At 42.7% G+C, this 25,317-nt stretch overlaps 1 protein-coding gene across 2 annotated transcripts in view; it reads right to left on the reverse strand.

Moving 5' to 3' along the window:
- The window catches only part of LOC126101097 (protein AF-9-like), a 46,656-nt gene extending 25,994 nt beyond the window's left edge, over positions 1–20,662 (reverse strand). For both annotated transcript variants that reach the window (XM_049911774.1, XM_049911773.1), the window contains exons 1-2: positions 20,595–20,662; positions 18,147–18,235 (exon numbers count right to left, since the gene is read on the reverse strand). In XM_049911774.1, coding sequence (XP_049767731.1) covers positions 18,147–18,231 — 85 coding nt within the window. In that variant the 5' untranslated portion in view covers positions 18,232–18,235; positions 20,595–20,662. The remainder of the gene's footprint in view (positions 1–18,146; positions 18,236–20,594) is intronic.
- Positions 20,663–25,317: the final 4,655 nt, after the last annotated feature.

Below are 25,317 nucleotides of genomic sequence, written 5' to 3' on the forward strand. Positions count from 1 at the left end.
TTTTTTTTTTTTGTGGTTTTAGGGCGCACAACTTCAATGGTCATTAGCGCCCTGACTACTCTACAAATGCACCGCGAGGCACAAGTTGACAACAACAACTAAAAGGGAAAACACAATAAAAGACAGACGGACAGGCAGAGGATTAAAAAACATCATCAAATGTCCTTAGCGAGGTTTGTCAAATTGATAAAACAAAGAACACGAGCAGCTGCTCGTGGGTCATCCGCTAAAATGGCATCGAAAGTATTAGGCAGGTTAAGATCGAGGCGCAGTGTGGTAAGATCTGGACAGGACATTAAAATGTGCCTAACCGTCAGCAAGTGCCCACATGGGCAGAACGGCGCCGGCGCAGCCGTCAGCAGATGGCGATGGCTGAACCGGCAGTGTCCAATTCTTAACCTTGCTAAAACGACCTCCTCCCGCCGAGAAGTGCGTGAGGAGGACGTCCAAGCCACGGGAAGAGGTTTTAAGGCCCGAAGCTTGTTGTCGGTAAGTGCAGCCCAATCGGCATGCCACAGCGACAACACGCGCCGACAAATGACCCTGCTAAAATCGGACGAAGGGACACAACAAGAAGCTGTCCGAGGCTGGAGGACCGCAGCCTTGGCCGCGGCATCTGCAGCTTCGTTCCCAGGGATACCGACATGGCCAGGAACCTACATAAAGCTAACCGGCGTACCGACGTCCACCAGCTGCTGGAGAGAGCGTTGGATCCGGTGTACGAAAGGGTGAACCGGGTACGGATCACTGAGGCTCTGGATGGCGCTCAGGGAATCTGAGCATATGACATAAGCAGAATGTCGGTGGCGGCAGATGTAAAGAACAGCCTGGTAGAGGGCAAAGAGCTCAGCTGTGAAGACTGAACAATGGCCATGGAGCCGGTATTGGAAACTTTGTGCCCCGACAATAAAGGAACACCCGACCCCGTCATTGGTCTTATAGCCATCTGTATAAATGCAAGTCATGTTGATGAACTTCGAACGAAGTTCCAAAAAACGGGAGTGGTAGACCGAACCGGGGGTGACCTCTTTTGGGAGCGAGCTGAGGTCGAGGTGAACGCGGACCTGAGCCTGGAGCCAAGGTGGCGTGCGGCTCTCGCCCACTCGAAAGGTTGCAGGGAGTGAAAAATTAAGGTGTAGAAGGAGGCGACGAAAGCGAACTCCAGGGGGTAGCAAGGCAGAGACATACAACCCGTATTGAAGGTCAAGAGAGTCGTCAAAAAAGGAACGATAAGACGGATGGTCGGGCATTGACAGTAGCCGACAGGCATACCGACAAAGCAGTATATCGCGCCGGTAAGTGAGTGGCAATTCGCCAGCGTCAGCATGAAGACTCTCTACGGGACTGGTATAAAATGCTCCGATCGCAAGTCGTAAACCCCGATGTTGTATGGAGTTGAGGCGGCGTAAGATGGATGGCCGTGCAGAGGAGTATACGAAGCTCCCATAATCCAGCTTGGAGCGGACGATCGACCGATATAGACGAAGTAGGACGGTTCGATCCGCTCCCCACGACATACCACTGAGAACACGGAGGACATTTAAAGAACGGGTACAACGGGCGGCCAAATATGACATGTGGAGACCAGCTAAGTTTCCCGTCAAAGGTAAGGCCTAAAAATTTGGTTGTCTCCACGATTGGGAGAGCAACGGGACCGAGTCGTAAGGACGGTGGGAGAAACTCTTTGTAGCGCCAGAAGTTAATACAGACCGTCTTCTCGGCAGAAAAACGGAAGCCATTGGCGACACTCCAGGAGTAAAGACGGTCAAGAGAACGCTGAAGACAGCGCTCCAGGACACGTGTACACTGCGCGCTGCAATAGATGGTAAAATCGTCCACGAAAAGGGAGCCTGATACATCAGCTGGGAGGCAATCCATTATTGGATTGATCGCGATGGCGAAGAGAGCGACGCTCAAAACTGAGCCCTGTGGCACCCCATTCTCCTGGCGAAAGGTATCTGACAGGACAGAACCCACACGTACCCTGAACTGTCGATCCAATAAGAAGGAACAAATAAAAAGAGGGAGGCGACCGCGAAAGCCCCATGTATGCATGGTGCGGAGAATGCCCGCCCTCCAACAGGTGTCGTAAGCCTTCTCCAAATCAAAGAACACAGCCGCGGTCGGGCGCTTCCGCAAGAAGTTATTCATAATGAAGGTCGACAAGGTAACCAGATGGTCAACAGCAGAGCGGCGCCTTCGAGATCCACATTGTACATTGGTAAGTAGGCGTCGAGACTCGAGCAGCCAAACCAATCGAGAGTTAACCATTCGCTCCATCACTTTACAGACACAGCTGGTAAGCGAGATAGGTCGATAAGTGGAAGGCAAGTGCTTGTCCTTCCCCGGCTTAGGAATCGGGACAACAATAGACTCGCGCCAGCAAGCGGGAACATGTCCCTCAATCCAGATGCGATTGTATGTACGAAGAAGAAAACCTTTACCCGCAGGAGAAAGGTTCTTCAACATCTGAATATGAATAGAATCAGGCCCTGGAGCGGAGGACCGTGATCGGCCAAGTGCGGTTTCGAGTTCCCGCATGGTGAATGGTGCATTATAACTTTCACAATTCGAGGAGCGGAAGTCAGGTGGCCTAGCCTCCTCTGCCTGTTTGGGGGGGAGGAAGGCAGGGTGGTAATGAGCGGAGCTCGAAACCTCGGCGAAAAAGCGGCCAAAGGCATTGGAGACAGCCTCAGGGGCCACAAGGACTTCATTCGCGACCTTCAAGCCAGAAACTGGGGAGTGGACCTTAGTGCCAGATAGCCGGCGCAGGCTACCCCAGACAACAGAAGAAGGAGTAAAACTGTTGAAAGTGCTTGTGAAAGCAGCCCAGCTGGCTTCCTTGCTTTCTTTAATAATACGACGACACTGAGCACGTAATCGTTTATAATTAATACAATTCGCCACTGTAGGGTGGCGTTTAAAGGTGCGTAAAGCACGTCGACGAGCACGTAAAGCGTCTCTACATGCTGCGGTCCACCAGGGGACCGGTACGCGACGTGGAGAAGAAGTAGGGTGAGGGATGGAATATTCAGCAGCAGCGAGAATGACTTCCGTGAGGTGTGCGACCTGACGATCGCAGCTTGTGAAGGTTTGATCCTGAAAGGTCGCCCTGGAAGAGAAGAGCCCCCAGTCTGCCTTGGAGATGGTCCAACTAGAGGAGCACGGAGAGGGAGTATGCTGCAGGAGATGGATAACACACGGGAAGTGGTCGCTCGAATATGTATCAGCAAGTGCATACCACTCAAACCGGCGTGCAAGTTGGGGAGTACAGATAGAGAGGTCTAAATGGGAATAGGTATGAGATGTGTCCGAAAGAAAAGTAGGGGCGCCAGTATTGAGGCAGACAAGATTGAGCTGGTTGAAAAGGTCTGCTAACAAGGAGCCCCTCGGGCAGGATGCTGGAGAGCCCCAAAGGGGATGGTGGGCATTGAAGTCTCCAGTTAACAAAAATGGTGCAGGTAGCTGAGCAGTAAGTTGCATCATGTCAGCCCTGGTAACGGCAGATGACGATGGAGTGTAAACGGTACAAAAGGAAAACGTAAAGGTGGGGAGAGTAATGCGGATGGCAACTGCCTGCAGGCCGGTGTGCAACGTGATGGGATCGTAGTAAATATCATCCCGGACCAGCAACATAACCCCTCCATGAGCTGGGATACCTACCACAGGGGGTAGGTCAAAACGCACAGAGGTGTAGTGTGCCAAGGCAATTTGATCGCATGGGCGTAGCTTCGTTTCCTGGAGGGCTATGACGAGCGGACGGTGCAAGCGGAGCAGCAACTTCAAGTCCTCTCGGTTGGAGCGAATGCTGCGAATATTCCAGTTAATAAGTGCCATCGTAAGAAAAGGAAGATGAGAGAAGAGGTCACCTCGAAGGCCGCTTAGGGCCTGGCTTCGAGCGAGCACTGCCGCCGCTATCAGTAGGCGGACAGTCATCGTCCATGGGGTCTATAGGGTCATCGGCCATCTCGGGAGGATGGCCGGGAGGGGGAGCTTCCTCCGCCGGTGAACGGCCAGATGTTCGGCTACCAGCGGTGCGGCCAGGCGAAACGGATGACGGCCTGGGGGCGGCAACCGCTGGGTGGCGCAGGAGAAGAAAGGCGCCGTGGCGGAGAAGGAGAACTGTGCTTCCTATGCGCCTTTTTAGAAGGACGTTTGGTGGAAGTACCGGTCGAAGGCTGGGAGGTCGAGGGACGGAGGAAGTCTGCACGGGATGGTTCCTTCTTGAAGGCCCGTACATCTGACTTCGGGGTCTTCGACTTAGCAGAAGCTGAGGAAGTGGCTGGTGTCTGTGGGGTGATGGGAGGAAGAGGAGACGTCGACCGCGCGATCTTAGCACTGGCCGAACGGACGACCGTGGTGCTGAAGGTCAGATCGCATGTCTGGGTTGCTACCTCCCGGGTAGTCCGAGGAGAGGCGAGGACAGTGCTGTATTTCCCCGCTGGGAGCAGCGTGGGCTTCCTACTAGCCAATAGCTTGCGAGCAGCCGAGGTGGACACTTTCTCTTTGACCCGAATTTCTTGGATACAGCGTTCTTCCTTATAGACAGGACAGTCGCGGGAGGAGGCGGCATGGTCACCCTGACAGTTCACACAACGAGGAGACGGAGGTGGACAGTCACCCTCATGGGCATCCCTGCCACAAGTGACACATTTAGCCGCATTGGAGCAAGACTGTCGAGTGTGATTGAAACGCTGACACTGGTAGCAGCGCGTAGGTGTCGGGACATAGGGGCGAACAGAAATAACCTCGTAGCCCGCCTTGATGCGCGATGGCAGCTTAACACTATCGAAGGTCAAGAAAAGTGTCCGGGTCGGTACAAGGTTATTGTTGACCTTCTTCATGACCCTATGGACAGCCGTCACGCCCTGCTCAGCGAGGAAAGATTGAAGCTCCTCGTCAGTCAATCCGTCGAGGGAGCTACTATAGACTACACCACGAGACGAATTCAAAGTTCGGTGGGCCTCCACCCGGACAGGGAACGTGTACAAGAGTGTGGCCCGAAGCAGTTTTTGTGCCTGAAAGGCATTCTCAGTTTCTAGTAATAAGGTACCGTTACGCAACCTGGTACAAGATTTGACAGATCCGGCTATGGCATCTACGCCCTTCTGAATAACGAAAGGGTTGACAGAGGAAAAATCCTTTCCGTCCTCAGATCGAGAAACTACGAGGAACTGTGGGGCAGGCGGTAGTACTTTTGTCACTGTTGGCTGGTCACGTTTCCGTTTTTGGGTCGAAGTCGAAAGCGATGGAGTAGAATCCATTGCGGAGGAATCCCCCATGATTGCCAGCGTCTCCGATGGCGCGCTCCTTCCTTGTGGGGACCCTCTCAGAGGGCACTCCCGCCTTAGGTGAATGTTTACACCTCAGGTCACACCTCCCGAGAAACATACGGAGGGACCAATCGGCATGGTCAGAAGGTATCAGCTCAGGCAATCACCCCTCCCCGGGCCTGGCCTTTACCAGGGGGTACGCGTGTGCCTTACATGTCTACCCAGGGCGGGGACTTACGCGTTACCCCGTCACCGGCTACGCGTGCGAACGCGTGGGTCGGCCTTCAGACACGCACAGGGAGGAAGGAAGAAGAGGAAAAAGAGGAGAGAGAGGGAGAAAGAGGACAGACTGTCTCAAACGCCGAGGCGGAGACCAGAGAAGGCAAGGAGAAGAAGGCAATGAGGAAGCAAGGAGAAGAAGGCAATGAGAAGGCAAGGAGAAAAAGGCAATGAGAAGGCAAGGAGAAAAAGGCAATGAGAAGGCAAGGAGAAAAAGGCAATGAGAAGGCAAGGAGAAAAAGGCAATGAGAAGGCAAGGAGAAAAAGGCAATGAGAAGGCAAGGAGAAAAAGGCAATGAGAAGGCAAGGAGAAGTCAAGGGAAAGAGTAAGGAAGACAGTGAGGTGGAGAAGAGCAAAGAAAGGAACCAACAAAAGGAAGGAAGAAACGAGAAGTGAAAAACCAAAAAGTCCACGATTATAGGTCGTGAAACCGTCCGTCTCCGGACGCAGGCGCTAACTATCCCCGTGAGGGGGATGGACTCCTTTTAGTCGCCTCTTACGACAGGCAGGAATACCTCGGGCCTATTCTAATCCCCGGACCCGCAGGGGGAGCGTGAGATCAGTGAACATAGCTCGGTTTCGATTCAATCAGACCGTGGTAGAGAAACAATGGCTACAAATAATGGCATAAATACAAACACACAAGCTTCGTCAGTTACGCTTGAGGCATTATATAGTCTGATGCCAAACGTGAGCGAGCAATTATCTGATTTAATGATCAGTCACAATACAACGAACACAAAACTGGCGAATCTAGAAATCAGCCACAACATGACAAACACAAAATTGTCAAACGTGGAAATTGGGTTCCAACAGCAGTTTTCAAGTGTAAACACACAATTTGAAAATATGCACAAACATTTTGTTCAACACTTAAACTCACCAATGAAATCGATCAAAAGATCGAAGACAAAGTCATCAAAACAGTCAATAGTGTATACAATGTATTGGCAAATGATTTAGAAAAGAAATTGTCAGATCTTACAAACAAACAGGAACAGGAACTGTCAGAAATCGTAAAAACACACAATCAAACACAAACGGTACAAAAAGAAATACATGAAAACATACTGACTATTCAATTAAATTTAACTAGAGTACAGTCCGCATGTGAAGAAATACCCGACCAAGTTAATAGAGTTGAAGAAGTCGGTCTTCTGAAACAGGAGACTGGACGTATCAAGGCGGACATTATCAAAATAAATGAAACTTTAGAAACCGGTAATGTAAATGAATCAATAACTGACCGGGAAACAAAACTTTTTGAAAAATTAGGTAATGAAATCAAAGTAGCCGAAGACAGAATACGCAAGGAAATTACTGGTAAACTAAATGTTTCAAATGATTTGCCTACGTCAAGCAACAGGCAGCCTGACACTTATTCACCTGTGCCAGATTACGATGTCAATAACGCAGAACATCACGCGCCCAGTCCGGCGTATGTGCACGCACCTGCGCAGGCAAACAATGGATATTCGCCAAACGCGGTGCTGCAACAGGCAGTAGGCGAGTCGCCTTCCGTCTCGACGATCCTAGTCGATGAGAGCCTGCTGAAACATAGTTTCCAGTTTTCTCCACAGAATCCAGAAAAACTCATCCAGTCGTACTCGGTAAGACATTTTTAAATGCTCTTACAAGAAACTGGACTGAGGCACAGAAGATTAGATATGTAGTAGGCTTCACACAAGGCGACGCACTTCTGTGGCCCACAGACATGGCTGAACAGTGCGTCACCTACGAACAATTTGAACGAGCTTTCTTGGTGAAATATTGGTCTGCTGGGGTCCAAGAAAGACTGCGACGTGAGGTATTCAACCCACAACTGTTCAACCTCAAAAACGGCGGGTTGAGAAAGTATTTCGAAAAGTATTTCAATAAGACGCGCTATTGGAACATTCCAATACCGCACGTATATGTTCTCAAAATTCTGAAAAACAGACTACCCGTGAACTTACGCGAGAAATTGGTAACCATACCGAAGAAGGACCTTGAATACTTTCTTTCCGTGCTTGACTCAATTGTTCTAATATACGAAGAAGAGCCGAGCACAAGTAATCGGAATGAACATTCCGGAACCAATCAAGACAACGTAAACGGATATTTTAATGGCAGTGGACAAAATCCACACAGTTGGCATCCTTATGCGACAAGGCCAAATAATGGAAACTGGAATTACGGAAATCTGAGGAATTCGGCGCCACAGAGACGTGAAGACCGAAGATATAATACAGATTACGGTCCACGCCGGTATGGAAATGATAGAAATCACGCGAACGATTGGTCAGGCCCGCGTCATGAAAGGCGGCACACAAATGAAAATTACGATAGTTACAGTAATAGAAATGACAGACCAATGAGGAATAGCGACGGCCGGTCGCAAGAAAATGTTGCACGCAGCGGTCCGGAAACTAATTGGCGACAGAATAACCACTCAGTACTCTTCGTAGAGGTAACGGACAGTAATGAAGCAACGCCGTTGTCTCCCCCGATAAACAACAATCTGTCGCAATGAGCCCCCACCGGCCGACCGATTTGACAACAGGGGGCACAAACAAGCACACATTACATCTTAAACAATTATTTTTAAGATATGATCAGGATGCTACCGTAGAAGATGATCTATGTGAAGAGGAGATGAAAGCACCGGACAAGGTAAGTGACCTCGTGCAGGCTGTAATAAAAGCAAAGATAGGAACTATAATTACCAGCGTAATTTTAGATACAGGCGCATCTACGAATATTATTTCTAATTGTTTATTTAAAGAAGTTTCGAAAGCATTAAAAGTACCAGTGTTGCCAACGGAAAATCGTAAAATCTTGACAGCTGTAGGTAACAAGTCAAAAAGTATTTCGCAAATGCAAATACCTGTTACCATTAGCGATGTCACGATAAACTGTACATTCTTAACCTTTGCAAATTAACCGTCAATTGTATTTTAGGTATGGAAGTTTTCCGGCAGTATAAAGTAAACATCGACATAGGCAGTGGACTTTGCTATTTCCGAGTGGGCAGTCGTAGTGTGAAGGTCAATCTTGTAAAGTCAACAATAGAGCGTAATGGCCAATTACAGAAACAAGCTGAAGTAAAGTTAGTTTTCCCACAAGTATTATTGATAGATATTCCTTTCCCCGAACAATTAGACACGGAAATAATTAACGAACAGGCCGCCCACGAGAAGATAGGAAAATCCACTTGTCTTTCAAAAACTCAACAAAACAAACTTGCAGATCTTATTTATGAATACCGAAACATTTTTAGAAAATAGCTGACAATAATCAAAAATTATGAATACAAAATGGAAGTCTAACCACATAAAACTTACAGCCATAAATCATATGTGATACCATGGGCAAAGAAGTACATTGAAAAAGACAAACAGTTAGTGAAAAACATGCATTAAACTAGGAAACATAACTGAAGTTTCAATTAAAAATCGAAACTAGTAACTAACTGGGGGCATATGCCAGCTAAAAAACGCATAGTTAACCACGCCTTATGAAACATGTGTTACTGCGAGTCTTAACACTATAAAATAAACCATACGGTACTTTTGTAGTCTAACTCAGTTATTTAAGAGAGGAACAATGACAAATTAGCGCGTAGGTCCGAGTTTGTTCGCTTGAGACGAGCAACAAACCACGTGGCGAAATGGCAATCCAACGCTCAGCTGATGAGCACACGATAGCTGCATGGCAAGACGAGGTCACTGGCCGCACTCACTGTTGCCAACTTTAAAATACCCGAGTCACTAGATTCAATATCAAAAGTCTGATTTTACTAGGAGTGTACTGAAAATTTCGTGCTGTGAATGGTGCAATAAGCTACTGGGGGGGGGGGGTAATAAAATATTAATAAAAATTGTCTCATATGTAATTGCTATATTGTCTTAATTAAATTACGTATCGCTTGCAACAACATACATATAAAATACGCTAACGTTATTTAAACATGTCATCGTAATTGACGCAACACACAAAATTTTGTTTCAATCACGGTAGTCAAATATACTAGACATATACAACTATATTAGTCAGAAAAAAAAGCAAGAACTCAAATTAGGTTACAAAATGTATACATACCGGTATGTGAGCTATTCATCGTCGTCACTCAGAAGATCGAGTAACTCTTCTGTTTCATGCTCTGACAGAACTGTAGTTGATTGTAGTTCAAGAGATGATGTTGCAGTTCGACTGGTTTTGTCGCAAAAGAATAACTTTGTTCGTTACAATAAGCTCCAATACATCTGACGGTATGTCAAAAGATGCACAATCTTTATTTTCTTTCTTCAGCTGGTGTCTCAATATGATCAAAGCATTAATTGTCTTTAACGATAATTTCTTACGTTGTTTACTTTTTATAATGTTCATAGAACTGATTATTCTTTCGACTTCTGGATTTGAATGCAGTAGGCATAGAACAGTCATTGCAAGCTGTGAAATCAAAGAAAAAGGATTCTTCCCTGCGGCATTTTTATACCGCAAAACGTCACTCCAAAATCGAACAGTGTTAGCAGTGTTATTCCACCTAATGAAGTTGATATTATGCCATTGTTGCAGCATACCGTCTATGAAATCGCCACTAAAACCCAATTCTTTGGCTACATCCGCTACAGCATTATTTTTATTCACTTTTAGTGTTTCAACATTTAGCATTGACATTTTTTTTCAGTAATGTAACGTTACTTGTCAGTGTTTGTTGAGTTTCTTTTATGAGTTTCAGATTGAACTCAATGCATCTCTTCTTCAAATAAACTTTTTCTTCAGACAAACTTGACTCAGACAATTTCTGTTCAAACAAAGCCAAGTTCGGATTTGTGTACATGCATTTGCTTGGAATTGGTGTTGTCAACAAATCAACAGTTGGAAAAACTATGTTTTGTCCGAGTGACTGCATGAGAAATACAAGTGTATCCAGTAATTTAGTGGGGTCATTTTCTTCTTCTTCAAAAGCTTTTATTGCTATTTGTACGTCTTTTAAAGCATGTTTAAGGTAAAACATGTAAAGACGATTTGAGTCGTCACAATACATCTTGTACAAAAGATCGGCAGTGTAACAATTGATTTGAACCATGACAAGTGAAAAATGTAGCTTTAGTTCTTCCCACTGCTTCAGAATTCTTCGTATTGCTGGTTCAATTGAAAGCCATCGTGTTGCACAGACCTTCAAAATTTGTAGTGGCTGTTTTCCACAATTTATTGTCTCATAACCCTTCTTATATTCCTCTTGTCTGGGTGAAATTGAGAACCAATTGCAGGTTTCCCGTACAACAAACTATGTTTCTAGGTATGGTATTCACTGAGGCGTGCGAAACTGCAAGCTGAAGTGAATGATAAATGCAATGGATCAATACCAAATGCTTCAAACCATATTCTTTCTTGAGTTGTTCGAAAAGCCTATTGTTTATTCCAACCATTGCAGAAGCCGTATCTGTGCCAATTCCTACCATATTAGCGACTGGAAGTTTGAGCTCTTTCAAAGAATTCACAAGAACAGCAGCCAGATTTCTTGCATCTGCAGTTTCTACTACAGCGAGTTTGAGAAATGCTTATCTAATGGTTTGGTTGTTTACACTATAGTACCATATAACGATACCTAGCATTTTAGATATTGATTCATCTCTGGATTCATCTATTAGTACACTGTATTTTTGGTACCTATATCTTCAACCAATGATTATGTAAAATATGGGTCAAAACTTCAGTTATAATGTTAGTGCACTTTGTACGATGTAATTGCATGTTTTTAGCGCCCTCATCACCGGAAAACACCTTCTTGCACAGTATTTCTAAATTATCTACAGCTAAAATAGAACATTGTTCAGCAATAAATAAAGAAAGGGTGCCTTCCACTCTGCTTGCTATTCTAACTGTAGTTTTCTGAACAATTTTCACAGGTATGGTGGTTTGTGTGTTTTTTTAATCAGTTTTTTGTTTATGCTTAATAGTTTTCGAATACTTTCTAATATCACACAATTTAGCATAAAACAGTTTCACATACTTGACATCTTGCCTTGGATAAGTCTCCAACGACTGGTATCAGCCACCCATTGACTTCAGGTTCTGCTTCCCACGCATCGCGATATTTTTGAGCGTACTGCTTCTTCTGCGGTAAATCCATTATGTACGCCACCACAACATAAGTTTCACCAATTTACAATCACTGAAAATACATTAAAACTCAGGCGAACTAGAGGTCACGAAACAATCTACTCATTCGGTAACTCGATATCAGTCCTATTGTTCATTGTTCAAAACGTAATAATGTCCGAGATAGCCCCACCGAATTGTTCTTGCGTTACCACTGTGCATGTGGTAATAACTTGACTGCGAGTTAACATTTCGAAAAATTAGAGGTTGCTGGACAGGAATACTTAATATTACGTATGTTTTTTGTCAATTCGAAAAATAAAAGGAGTTCAAATGTTGAAGAATTATAGATGGATACGCTATCGGCGATAACAGGCTAGTGGGTAATGAATAATGAATTGTTCTACAGTCAAGGTTTTCTTACTCTGTAGGCAATTCCCACATTCAGGTTTACTAAATGCTGAACAATGCTACATGATATGCTAAGAAATTAATCATCTTAGTAAATCTAGAAAAAAGTCAATGTAGTAACCATTCTGTAGTTAAAATCTTAGTTTGTTAAGGAAAATACTGGCCCAAAATAGTTTTGATTTGTGCTTCAAAAGTCATCAGTACTCCAAAAGTCGCCAGATAAGTCGCTAAATAATTTTTGTCGCTAAAAAGTTTTTTTGTCACTAAGGCGAAGGCAAAAGTCGCCATTTCTAGCGACAAAGTCGCTAAATTGGCAACACTGGCCGCACTGTAGGCAGCGAGCCGGGGAGAAATTTTCCCCCTTCCCTGTCCGATCAGCTGAGTGTAAACAAAGCGCGAAGGCGCATGCGCGGTCGAGTCCAGACGACACGTGACTCGTATAACATGATGGCGGCTATCACGAATAATGTTCACCAACAATGCAGTTTTCCCAGCGCCTACAGTCCAGTCGTGATACGTAAGCGCGGATGCGCGGAACGTTTAGAAGTTTTGAGACCATGATTACTATGAGACACAATGACGAAAGTCATTCAAAAACAAGAAAGAAAAGGGTACACAAGTCTTGTAAATAGTTGCTTAGAAAGTTTAATTATAAGCTGGTATTACGTAATAAATGTGAACATCCAAGTACATACTGGTCATGGACGGTAATATAATATTATACAGGGTGATTCAAAAAGAATACAACAACTTTAAAAATGTATATTTAATGAAAGAAACATATAACCTGTTATACATCATTACAAAGAGTATTTAAAAAGGTTTTTTTTTCACTCAAAAACAAGTTTAGAGATGTTCAATATGGCCCCCTCCAGACACTCTAGCAATATCAACCCGATACTCCAACTCGTTCCACACTCTCTGTAGCTTATCAGGCGTAACAGTTTGGATAGCTGCTGTTATTTCTCGTTTCAAATCATCAATGGTGGCTGGGAGAGGTGGCCGAAACACCATATCCTTAACATACCCCCATAAGAAAAAATCGCAGGGGGCAAGATCAGGGCTACTTGGAGGCCAGTGATGAAGTGCCCTGTCACGGGCTGCCTGGCGGCCGATCCATCGCCTCGGGTAGTTGACGTTCAGGTAGCTACGGACAGATAAGTGCCAATGTGGTGGCGCTCCATTCTGCTGAAATATGAATTGTTGTGCTTCTTGTTCGAGCTGAGGGAACAACCAATTCTCTAACATCTCCAGATACTGTAGTCCAGTTACAGTAGCACCTTCGAAGAAAGAACTGACGCTGACGCCTAGTCAACAGCGCCTGAAGCGAACAAATGTACAACTAAATGAAACTTTATAGCTCCCTTAATTCGCCGACAGATAGTGCTTAGCTCTGCCTTTTGTCGTTGCAGAGTTTTAAACTCCTAAAGTTGTGGTATTCTTTTTGAATCACCCTGTATTATATGGAGTAAAATCTTAGCTTTTACGGAAGGACAAAGAAAATAGATCAATAGAAAAAAATAAATAATGCAGATATATAACCGGAAGAAAGGCTATGTACACGAGAACAACACACTATTACATATAGGGAAAAAGCAGCAAAGAGGAAAGAAAAGAGATAACGCATACATTTACATTACACAGTAGCGAGCGATTTTCAGAATGAACAAGGCAAACGCGTTAATTTTTGTGACTAAGGAAGAGAATGACACAAGCTTTAAAATAGGAAAATAATAAACAGATCTATGCAACGTGAGTAACGAACTGAATCGCCCTCAAAACAAATAGCTAGGCTTTTTAGAGGGAGAAACACATTAACGTTAGGAAACACCTAAAGCACTCAGCAAACAACTTCGTAGAATATGTAAGCTATACACGAGGGTACATGTACGAAAGCTAAAGTGTAAAGGAGGAAAATAGGGAATGTTGCGCATTAGTAGACCGTAAGGCAGTTACGTATGTAAGAAGAAATATTTAGTTGTAAGTATTATTAGTGTAAGGGACGATGCTCAGCACACCCCGAATTATTTTGGAATATTGAAGGAATGGTGCAAGGTACCGAAAAAGGGCCCCACCAGTAATGTGTATATTAAGTGGTAGATATTTTTTGTGTGTATAAACGTATGTATGAATGTGAGAAAGGCGAAAGAAGCTCTGTACATGTACGGAACTTAAACAACGTAGAAGTGTATAAGGAAAATTAAACTAAGACAACCTCATAAACAGGTATACCTAACGTCAAGAAACAACTTAATTAAACCCATAAGACTCTACGAGTTTACGAGGAAATGCGAAAAACCTGATACAAAGTGCAACATGAGCGATGCTTCACTCATGTATGCAGAAGGAAAGTATGAATTACCTTACCCACTTGAAACATGAAATCATGTCAAAATTATAACTTTCATACATATCACGATTTACGGTCACAAAGAATGGAAATGATATCGCCGCTATACGAGAAACAGGTAAGTAGTGTGATTGACGACCTGTAAGCAAACGAATCGTCTATAAAATGAATTATGAACAAAAACGTCATACAGAATTTTATGCTGCACTGAAGCTATGAAAGTCGGATTATTCGTGTACATAGATTTTCATGACAACCGATGCATTAAAATGTCTAATTTTTCTCCCATGATAACACAAGACGCCTATAAGCGCACTTTAATTGAAGATGATACACGCACACAAGGGCGTGCCGCTATTATGAAACACTGTACATATTAATAGTAGCTACACCCTGAACTTCAAGATTTTATGTTTATATGTCTATGTTAATGTAGGAAATTTTATTAGATGTAAAGATTTACAAGCACACCAGAACGTGCTTAAGCACAAAACTGTACATATTAGGGTTATGCTACATACAAATTGTTATTTCGTGCATTTTCAGATTGTATACGTAAAAACCGTAGCATACGCGTAGTCGTTGCCATTACCCTAAGTAGAAGGTAGAAAATTCCCTTTCCAAGGTTCATTGGAGCGGCTACGGGTGTATTCTCTGCATGCCGAGTCATGTTGTTGCGTATGAAGAATACGTAACGAACGTAAACCTTAACTTATACTAGAGTTCAAGAAGGAAAACAAAGGACTTGTTCCTTCTAACAGATTAATGGAAAAAGGTGTGTCAGTAAATTTTTTTTTCAATTTTCGTCGATAGTTTTTTCCTGTAATTAATGTAACCAATGTATTGTATGTGTTATATGTTATTCCATTGTATGTGATGTATTTTGTATTTCATGTCAAGTCCCGTGACTTACAAATTTGTGAATACTTATGTACATTGACCAGAAGTATTGAGGGGAATTAATCTAGGTACAATAGGTGAAAGGGGTTAATGCGAAGATAAAAGTGTAGTGAAAAAGGAAGTTTCGATCGCAATACTAGCGGTTAAAGTGGTGTGTGTAGAAATTAAAATTGTGCAAAGTAGTGCTACGTTGCAAGTCTCAGCGACCCTAAACAAGTGACATTGAAAATTGAAGCTGGTATCGTCAAACGACCCATGGCGTCACAATAAGAAAAGACAATGCCAAATAAGTGACGCGGTACGCTTCTTACCTGGAGCTGCAACGACGGGATCGTCCTCCGCCTCGCACATAGTGTGGTGTGTTCTTCGGGGCACATATTCCAATGTACCACGTCGTATCCAGTCTAAGTACTGGAAGGAACTACAAAAAACACACGCATACTGAGGTTCGGAAGTCTCGACGGTACCCGCACGTCGGTGTATATTCAGTGCACTTGCGCGCGCAGTCAACCAACGTCGCTCGCTAACGGACGACCAAACAATAAGGCGCGCGTATCACCCGCCCATATTCAACACGGGCTAGCGAACAAAGCTCGTCGCCCCAGAATAAATATAGAAAGCAATACAAGGACTTAATTTTACCTCTGATGAGGAAGGAAACATTTGTAAATAACGTATTCATTGTATATTTTATTGTACAAACTTTACCACATGATGTTTTCTCAGTATTAACCAAAACTTTGTATATTAGGATTAAGGTTTGTAAATATTAGCGTAAGTATACCAAAAAACTGACACACTCATTAATGCCAAAGAATTCACAGAGCCATGAAAGTGAGACAATAAAAATGAAGTTTGTAAATAAAAGATCCCAAACCTATCAATTGCAAGGTCGACTACTGTATCCTGTCAACCAAAATAAATTTTCTAGTGACAATATCCAGTAGGGGGCAGTTGTAATGACACATTCCGACGCAGAGACATACAATACCTTAAAGGCTGCGCCAAAGATTAAATTGAGAGGGATGTAGATTATAATCTTTGTTATGTTCACATTAGATTCTCTTTTGTTTCATACTCCGAGGAGCTAAGGGACACTTTCGATTGTTGCCTTGTGAAGAATGGACGTGATTTTTGGACGGTGCGGGAAGGCCGCCATATAGTTAGTAATTATGGTTTGTGAAACGAGCAGAGCAAGTCTTATTGTGTTGTGAATAAAAAAATAGTGAGAAATATCGAAGTGTTACGAAAATTATTTAAAGCGACGTAGCATTGTATTCCTTGGTTTCCACCGTCTTCGTGAAGTGAACCGATGCCGACTTAGGAAGATACACACGGTCAACAAAGAGAAGAACACCGATGGCGACTAATGAATTAATACTATGGCAGAAAGACGTATTTTACGTCCAAGGTGAGAACTCTGAATAAAGCAACAATGACGTAGAATTCAAAAATTTAATTAATCGGAATGGTAAATTATATTACAGGCATATTTCACGCAGCACTGAATTTGTCCGCATTCAAGCCGGTCAATACAGTCCGTGAAAAAGCCCTTCAAAAATTCTGAAGTTACAGTTCCATGTCCGTAATTTTTCCTCTTTTCAAAAAACCAATAAATTTAATTTTTTTATTTATTTCGCCACACATCCCACTGCAAACGCTTATGTAGAGTGTTCGAGTTAATATCTAGTTTATAAAACGTGTTCCTATGCCTGACCGCAGAAACTCTAGTGACTAATCTTCATTGAAACGTTTACAACTTGTAGGAGAAACCAGAGTGCAGTTTTAATAGTTAGGCCATGAAGAGGTAATCTTATTTGACAAGCGAGTCTGATAGGTTTGTATACTATCCTCCATGTTATTTCATATGTACACTGAGCAAACTGAGGAAAGTGAATTGAAGTTCAGGAATAAGAAAATTAGATTAGCCGATGACAATGTAAGGACTTGACCGGAATGGATAGCGTCTCGAAAACATGTAACTAAAGTAAAAGAGCAATGGAGTGCAATATAAATAAGGCGATACTGAGGCATCACGAAATTGGCAACTAAATGAATCAGCGAAATAACTGATGGCTGAATTAGAAAGTAGAATTAAAACGCAATAGCAAGAAGAAAGTTTCAGGGGAAAAAAGGAATTAGTATCTGATACCGATTTAAGAGGAAGTCTTTTTTGAAGCTATTTTCTATAGCGTAGCTCTAAACGGAAGTAAAACGTGGGCAATATGCTGTTCAGGGAACAGCTTCTAAAATGTGGCGCTACAGAAGAATAGTGAAGATCTAGAGAAAATGGTTCAAATGGCTCTAAGCACTATGGGACTTAACATCTGGAGTCATTAGTCTCCTACACTTAGAACTACTTAAACCTAACTAACCTACGGACATTACACACATCCATGCCCGGGGCCAGATTCGAACCTACGACCGTAGCACGCGCTTTTCCGGGCTGATACGCTTAGAACCGCTCGGTCACAGTGGGCGGCGAAGGTATAAAGAGATCGCTTGATTATTGAGGTACTGAATCTCATTAGGGACAAAAATTTATGTTACAATTTGAAAGAAGGAATCTATTGATGGGGCAAATTCTGGCGTAATTACGAATCGTCGATTTGGTATTTGAGGGATAAACGTAGGGATAAATATTATAAAGGGAGAGACTGGCGCAAGAAGCAGATGCGAATGAATGTAGGTTGCAGTAATTCACAGAAACAGGCTTACAGCGTAGTGACTAGCAACTGGATTTGCATCAAACCAATCTTCGCACCGAGCAGCACGACAACAATAAAGCTTTTCTTCTAGCTTTAACGTTTACTTAAAACCGAGTATGAATCATGTCGCAGCGTACCTGATGCTGAAGGCCGGATTGGCTTCTCATCTTTCCCGTTTTCTTCCTGGCACGGTTTGCCGTTTTTGTCTGATTGATGCGCCATGAATCTGCAAAACAATAGTTTCATTTCTAGCGCTTGTCACATTTTTTACACATGGGAAAAATCTTACATAAATTTTACTTTTCATCTAGCTGACTAACGTAAGGACTAGAGGAAATGGGCCCCCAAATTCTAGCCACTAAATGTAGAGATTGTCTTAGTGCCACAAGCTCCAACAACTGAGTTACATTTCTATACTTGCTAAATAACGAAAGTTGTTCGTGGTGTAGGGCAGATTTCTCCGTGTTATATGGATGAATTTATCGTCCTGTGGGTATCTTCACATTCCAATTTTGTCACATATTGACACTTTATATTTCCAAGTTTTGTTTACATTTTATTGACAATCCTATATCCTGCTTTTGCTATGTACAGGCATTACTGTTATTGACAAAGCACTTCCGTACTTATTGTGCGACTATTACTGCTTTTGTTTTCAAGATTTCAGTAGCAAAGGGATCTGTAGCGTACTTAGCTTGAACTCTAGTAATTTCATCTTCCATCATGTAACTACAAATTTAGTATTTGTTTTACATAGTAATACTGAACACTCATCACTCGACTTTCGGAAACTGCTTTCAGGTTTATTCTTCCAGCACTTCCCACGGATCGCAGCTTATGTTACAGGTACTCTTTGTCTACGTAAACTAAGCACTCTAGCGATAGTTATTACCCAAGTACATGAACTAAGATTCACAAAATATTTATGAAACATTTCAGGATTAGTGTAAACCTAGGAATATGAAAACGGGATGTAATGTATTGCGAATACATAGAAAGAAGGATCCTTTATTGTATGATTATATGATAGCGGAACAAACACTGGTAGCAGTTACTTCTGTAAAATATCTGGGAGTATGCGTGCGGAACGATTTGAAGTGGAATGATCATATAAAATTAATTGTTGGTAAGGCGGGTACCAGGTTGAGATTCATTGGGAGAGTCCTTAGAAAATGTAGTCCATCAACAAAGGAGGTGGCTTACAAAACACTCGTTCGACCTATACTTGAGTATTGCTCATCAGTGTGGGATCCGTACCAGATCGGGTTGACGGAGGAGATAGAGAAGATCCAAAGAAGAGCGGCGCGTTTCGTCACAGGGTTATTTGGTAACCGTGATAGCGTTACGGAGATGTTTAACAAACTCAAGTGGCAGACTCTGCAAGAGAGGCGCTCTGCATCGCGGTGTAGCTTGCTCGCCAGGTTTCGAGAGGGTGCGTTTCTGGATGAGGTATCGAATATATTGCTTCCCCCTACTTATACCTCCCGAGGAGATCACGAATGTAAAATTAGAGAGATTAGAGCGCGCACAGAGGCTTTCAGACAGTCGTTCTTCCCGCGAACCATACGCGACTGGAACAGGAAAGGGAGATAATGACAGTGGCACGTAAAGTGCCCTCCGCCACACACCGTTGGGTGGCTTGCGGAGTATAAATGTAGATGTAGATGTAGACACTTTTCCCTACATTACTCCATTTCCAGTGCGTTTCCTCAGTAGTGGTCCCTGGTTATATTCTTAAAGGAGTATGTTAAAATCAGGGAGACTACATTTACGAATATCAAAGGTAGAATGTGCTAGCCGAGTATCGACACTACCACTATAATAATGGAGATTTGCGTGGATATGTTACACAGATTATAGGATTTATTCTTGGGGACCTAAGTACCATGGAGTATGGAAAGTAAAATAGTCACGAGATTTGTTGGTTTTGCGAATTAAACTATCACCTTCCAACAACCTAGACTGCGTGCTACGCTGACCAATTTGTCAGCACAAACTACGAGTACATTCCATAACTTGACATCCAAGACTTATTTCTTTTCGCGCTCCTACGACATAAGATCGCACTGTTACGTCCGGGTCAAACCGGACATCTATATCGGTAGGTTTAACTGACCCACTACTTAATCACATAGATTCAAACCATGATTACTCTCAGCTCTTAGACTAGGGGATACTTTGGACTTTGTAGTTTGTTGGCATCATTCGCAATGAGACTCGATGCTTAAGTACTTTGCCGTTATGCATAACATTTTAGAAGCTTAAGTGTCTGAAAAACATCATAGCGTCTATGCAACTTCGGAGATTTCACATCGGTGTTCTAACTATTCTAGCCCACGGAACGGTTTATTTAAATTCAACTTGCGGAAACTATAGATATCAAAGTTTACAGATTCTCTCTCCCTCTTTTTGAGCACCCTCTCGGTTGATGACCACACTAGTTTCAACAGATTTCTTACTTTAATTTTAACTGCGCACGAAATACTTCAGATTACAGTTTCCCAAGAAGTAATCGTAAGGTTTTAGTATGATCAGTAAGTATTTATGTCTAATATTCACACTCTCCAAGCTACTAGAGAGCTCACCTGTTTACCCGCGATCAACTGTCACTGACAACTTTGGCAGTGGAAGGCAGAAGGATGATAACAGAACGCCACTGTCGCTGCAGTCCACCGCGAACCATAATATAACTTCCCTGCCAGCAGACACGTGATGGGCACACGTGGCGACCTCTAGAGCACTCCATCCAACCCCGCACAGCTTTTCACCGACTCAACACGTTCGCTGCAGCGATCCAGTGGACGAAAGCCTCTCCAAGATCACAGTCTTCTGCAATACATGTTTGTATCGTGACAAAACGTCAATTCATGAATATCGTAAAAATTGTCGCTAAAGTTCTATCGTCCAAATAGTTCCATGAGCTACATAGAACAACGCACGTGTTTTGTAACCGTGTGAACTAGGACAAAGATACCAGCTTAATTTAATCACAATGACCTATTGTTATTCTGCTGCGTTGTAGTTGCTACAGGAATGGTAATTGAAGTTTTTTTCGTTTGATAAGTTATGGCGTACGAGCCTAAGAGTTTCCTGTCCTTGGGGCTGTTCAAATCGTGCATAATCAAGGTGTTCAGCCACTCTTAACAAAAAAATGCGTCGTTGATTGCTAGAATCTATTTGTGGCAAAGATTTTGTACCACAGATATTCTCAAAAGTCCTAAAATGTTAGGATGTTGATGATGATACACCATGTTGCCATAAATAGAAAGCACTAGTTAGACAACCATTTTTTTTCTCCAACGGCGGTTGAACAACAGATTATATATATCTCGCTATCTTAGCGCCCTCTCCTTCGCTCGTGTAGACTGCATGGCCTGCAGAGATTTTTTATTTTATTTTTATTTAGTCGAATTCTTATGTTGTTCACTAATTGCAACATCATCTAATGTACTTCTGCCCGAAAAGCGATCAAGATAGCTGGCGTCCAAAGACTTTTTTTTATCACGCCTTTTGCGTTCTTGTGGAGATTTACACAGCAACTTCCATTCCATAACAACCGAGAAGTGAATACCAAATATCATAAATTTAGCTTCAAAATTGTTTTAATGTGGCTAAACATTGTTTCAAAATTTTCATCCTCTGTTGCACTCCCTTAGGGATTAAATTTCCAGAAATACTGAAACACCGCCTTTTTTATTTTTTAGTGAAACAGAAGTTGACACAGATGTAGCTTTAAAAATCCTTTACAGGTTATTTAGCATTTAATTTTTAAAAAAAGTTTCACCCATTATTTTATCCCCTTAGTGGTTGAATTTCCAAAAATACTGAAATATGTGTTTTTTAATTGCAGACTGAGAAACCAAACACCATTTTCCGTAGCTCTAGCTTCACAATTCCCTTAATGACGTATTTTCAAAAAGCCTGTCATCCCCTATTTTCACTTCCTTAGGAGTGGAATTTTTAAAATCCCATCTTAAATTGCGCCAGCATAAGATCTCCAAATTTCAAGTTTCTATCCTCAGCGGTCTGGGCTAGGCGATGATAAGTCAGTTCGTTGCCTATTATATACAGAGATTATTTATACAGCAGTCAATTAAAATTTATAGTGAACTATTACGCATCACGCGTCGCTTTAACTATAAGGTCTTAGTAACATTACCTCTCATTAACGTGTTAACAGTATGGCTCTGACTGTGTCCGGCAGACCATAAGTCAAATAAGGTCCGAGTTGTCACCAGTTCTAGAATTGTTTTATCACTTAGGAATACTATCATTTAGGAATACTGCTATTAGAGCGGTGCGATTTTTGTCATTAATGAGCACAAGGCACAGAATTCGTTTTAAAAAAAGCAAAGCTCCGCTTCATCTGGACGCCATGTCATTCCCATGCAGTGACGTCATTCGGATGAGGTACGAAGGGGCCATTGCCGTCTTTGCAGACCTTTCAAACACTATTTTTATTCAAAAAGAGCCTCGACTGACATCACGAGACAGAGTTGACCTCGTAACAAACTTTCCACCACGGAGAAATCCCTGGCAGTATCAGGAATCGAACAAGGGTGGAGTGTCTCGAAATCTGGCAGAAAACCCAGAAATACTGAAAGTATGTAAAGTACACCAGTGGTACGAAGCGATCAATACCTTCACTGCCTGACAACAGTGGTGATCATTCCATGTAGGCTTTCACGGCCGGCGTCTTCATCAATAAACACTTCCGGGCTAAGTTGCCGTGGTCGATCTGTAGAACTTCTTCTCCCTGACGTTTCGTTCTCAACTACAGAGAACATCTTCCGAGGTGAGTCAACGACGTCGTTGACTCACCTAGGAAGATGTTCTCCGTAGTTGAGAACGAAACGTCAGGGAGAAGAAGTTCTACAGATCGACCACGGCAACTTAGCCCGGAAGTGTTTACTGATGAACAGTGGTGATGTCATTGATGACAGTGCCATTAACACTTTCGCTGCGGCTGACGGTGATAAGCGTCAAAACAAGCCACGAGCCAGTGCGGCTGACGCTTAAAAGCGTCCACGCTCACTGTCGGATTACTCAGTCTAGTTGCAGCGTCTAACCTAGCATGAAAGCGTGTAAACTTTTGTTTTGTGTGGTCAGATATCGAACGTATATTGTTCGTAATGGCGGCTAATGAAAAGACACCTGGACCTTCCAATGTGAAAAGGAAAAGGAACAGTGTTAAACTGACAGAGGAACAGTTTCTTAGTGTACTAGAGGACAGCGATTTTCTGTGTAGTGCGGACGAGGCATACCGCGGAGATTGTCATTTAGAGGCTGCAGAAGAATTGCAGAGTGATGATAGCGTGGAAGCACAGCTTTCGAATCTGTTTCGTGACGGTTCCGAATCTGACGATACGTATCACGACGATTGTGTGGAAATCGACGACGAAAAAGAGCCCGACCTGCCACACGGGGATAATCCAGGTGATTCCTGGCATAAAGAACCACATAATATGCAAGCGCACTGATACACGATACGAGTGTACAACCTGCGCAGACAAACCTGGATACTGCTTGAACTGCTGTATAATTTTCCATAAGTAGCAAAAACACGATAATATCTGGGAAATTCCGATTATCAAAGACAACTTCTTATATTTCTTTTGACATTGCATGGTTTCTTTTTATGACGTGAAAGTTTTTTACGCGAGTACTCAGAAAATGCGTTGTAAAGCGTTCACTTTAGTTTTTTTGCGAAAGAATTTGTTGTACTAAATTTGTTTTAATAACACGGCAATTGAAGTGATGGGGGACACGAGAGAAGACTCCACGTAGGGTGTGTTTCACTTACTAATTTGTACACATCATCGTCACCTGGGCGTCTATGATAAATGTAGGCAGCTAATTCTCTCATACCAGGAGCAGACATGCTACTAAATTGACGACCTCTATGAGAGTCAAACTTAAAAATGCGCATTTGAAGTAAATATAATTTCAAATGCATCCAGTTTCCTTTTTCCATTTTTTCCTTCTTAAGAATTTCCGTTTTGGAATCCAAATTTTTCCTGAATGCAGTGGATTTGTTGCTTGTTTGAATTGTATTTATTGGTACATTATCAACAAATCACGAACATTTGAATGACGCCTGTGCCGTTTCATAGCGTTACCGGCCCGCACTCGCACGTTCACGGGCCGCACTGGAGAGTTGCGCGCCTGCAGCGAAGCCGCAGCGAGAGTGTTAAAGCAGAATTACTAAATACGGTATTAGAAATTCCTTCACAAAAGACGATGAAGTACATATTCCAGATTTCGAATCAAGAACAACTGTCAACACGAGTATATTAGACGTAGGTATTCTAGCTGTAGCGAATCAACTTAAAACACTTAAGAAAGGCAAGGCTTCCGGTTCAGACTGCATACCAGTCATGTTCGTTTCAGTGTATGCCAGTACAATAGCTCCATATTTGACAATCATATACAGCCGCTCGCGCATGGAAAGATCCATATACAAAGACTGCGAATTTGCACAAGTCACACCAATACTCAATAAAGAAACTAGAAGTAATCCTCTGACTTACAGAAACATATCACTAACGTTGAGTTGCAGTAGGATTCTGGAACGTATACTGTGCTCGAACTTTGACAAATAGCCAACACGGATTCACAAAATATCGTTCTTGTGAAACAGACACACTTCTTAATTGTCACGAATTAACTAGTGCTATCAACGGTGACGTCAAATTGATACCAACATTCTTAAATTTCCAGAAGGATTTTGACACCATTCTCACAAGCGATTTCTAATTAAATTGTATGCCAATGCAGTATCAGTAGGGTGACCAGATTCTTGATATCCTGTCATAAAGGTCGTAATTTGTAATAAGTCATCGATTAACAGAGTAGTGGTATCTGGAGATCCCCAAGGACGTGTTATAGACCTTCTGTTGTTCCTGATCTGCATAAACGATTCGGGTGGCAATCTAAGCAGTCCTCTTCGATTGTTTGCAGATGGTGCTGTCATTTACTGTCTCGTAGAGTCATCAGTTGATAAAACGAATTGCAAAATGATTTAGACATGAATCTGTGTGGTGAAAAATGTGGCAATTGACTCTAAATAATGAAAAGAGAGAGATGATCCACAGCAGTACCAGAAATAATCAGCTAAATTTCGGTGACACGGTAAATCAGACAAGTCTAAAGACTGTAAACTGAACTAAAAACTTCGGGCTTACAGTTACGAGTAACTTAAATTGTAACAATCACACAAAAGGTGTTGTGGGGAAAGCAAACCAAAGACTGTGATTTATTGGCAAAATTCCTAAAATGGTTCAAATGGCTCTGAGCACTATGGGACTT

The sequence above is a fragment of the Schistocerca cancellata genome, chromosome 9 (genome assembly GCF_023864275.1).
Source record: "Schistocerca cancellata isolate TAMUIC-IGC-003103 chromosome 9, iqSchCanc2.1, whole genome shotgun sequence".
NCBI classification, from domain to species: domain Eukaryota; kingdom Metazoa; phylum Arthropoda; class Insecta; order Orthoptera; family Acrididae; genus Schistocerca; species Schistocerca cancellata.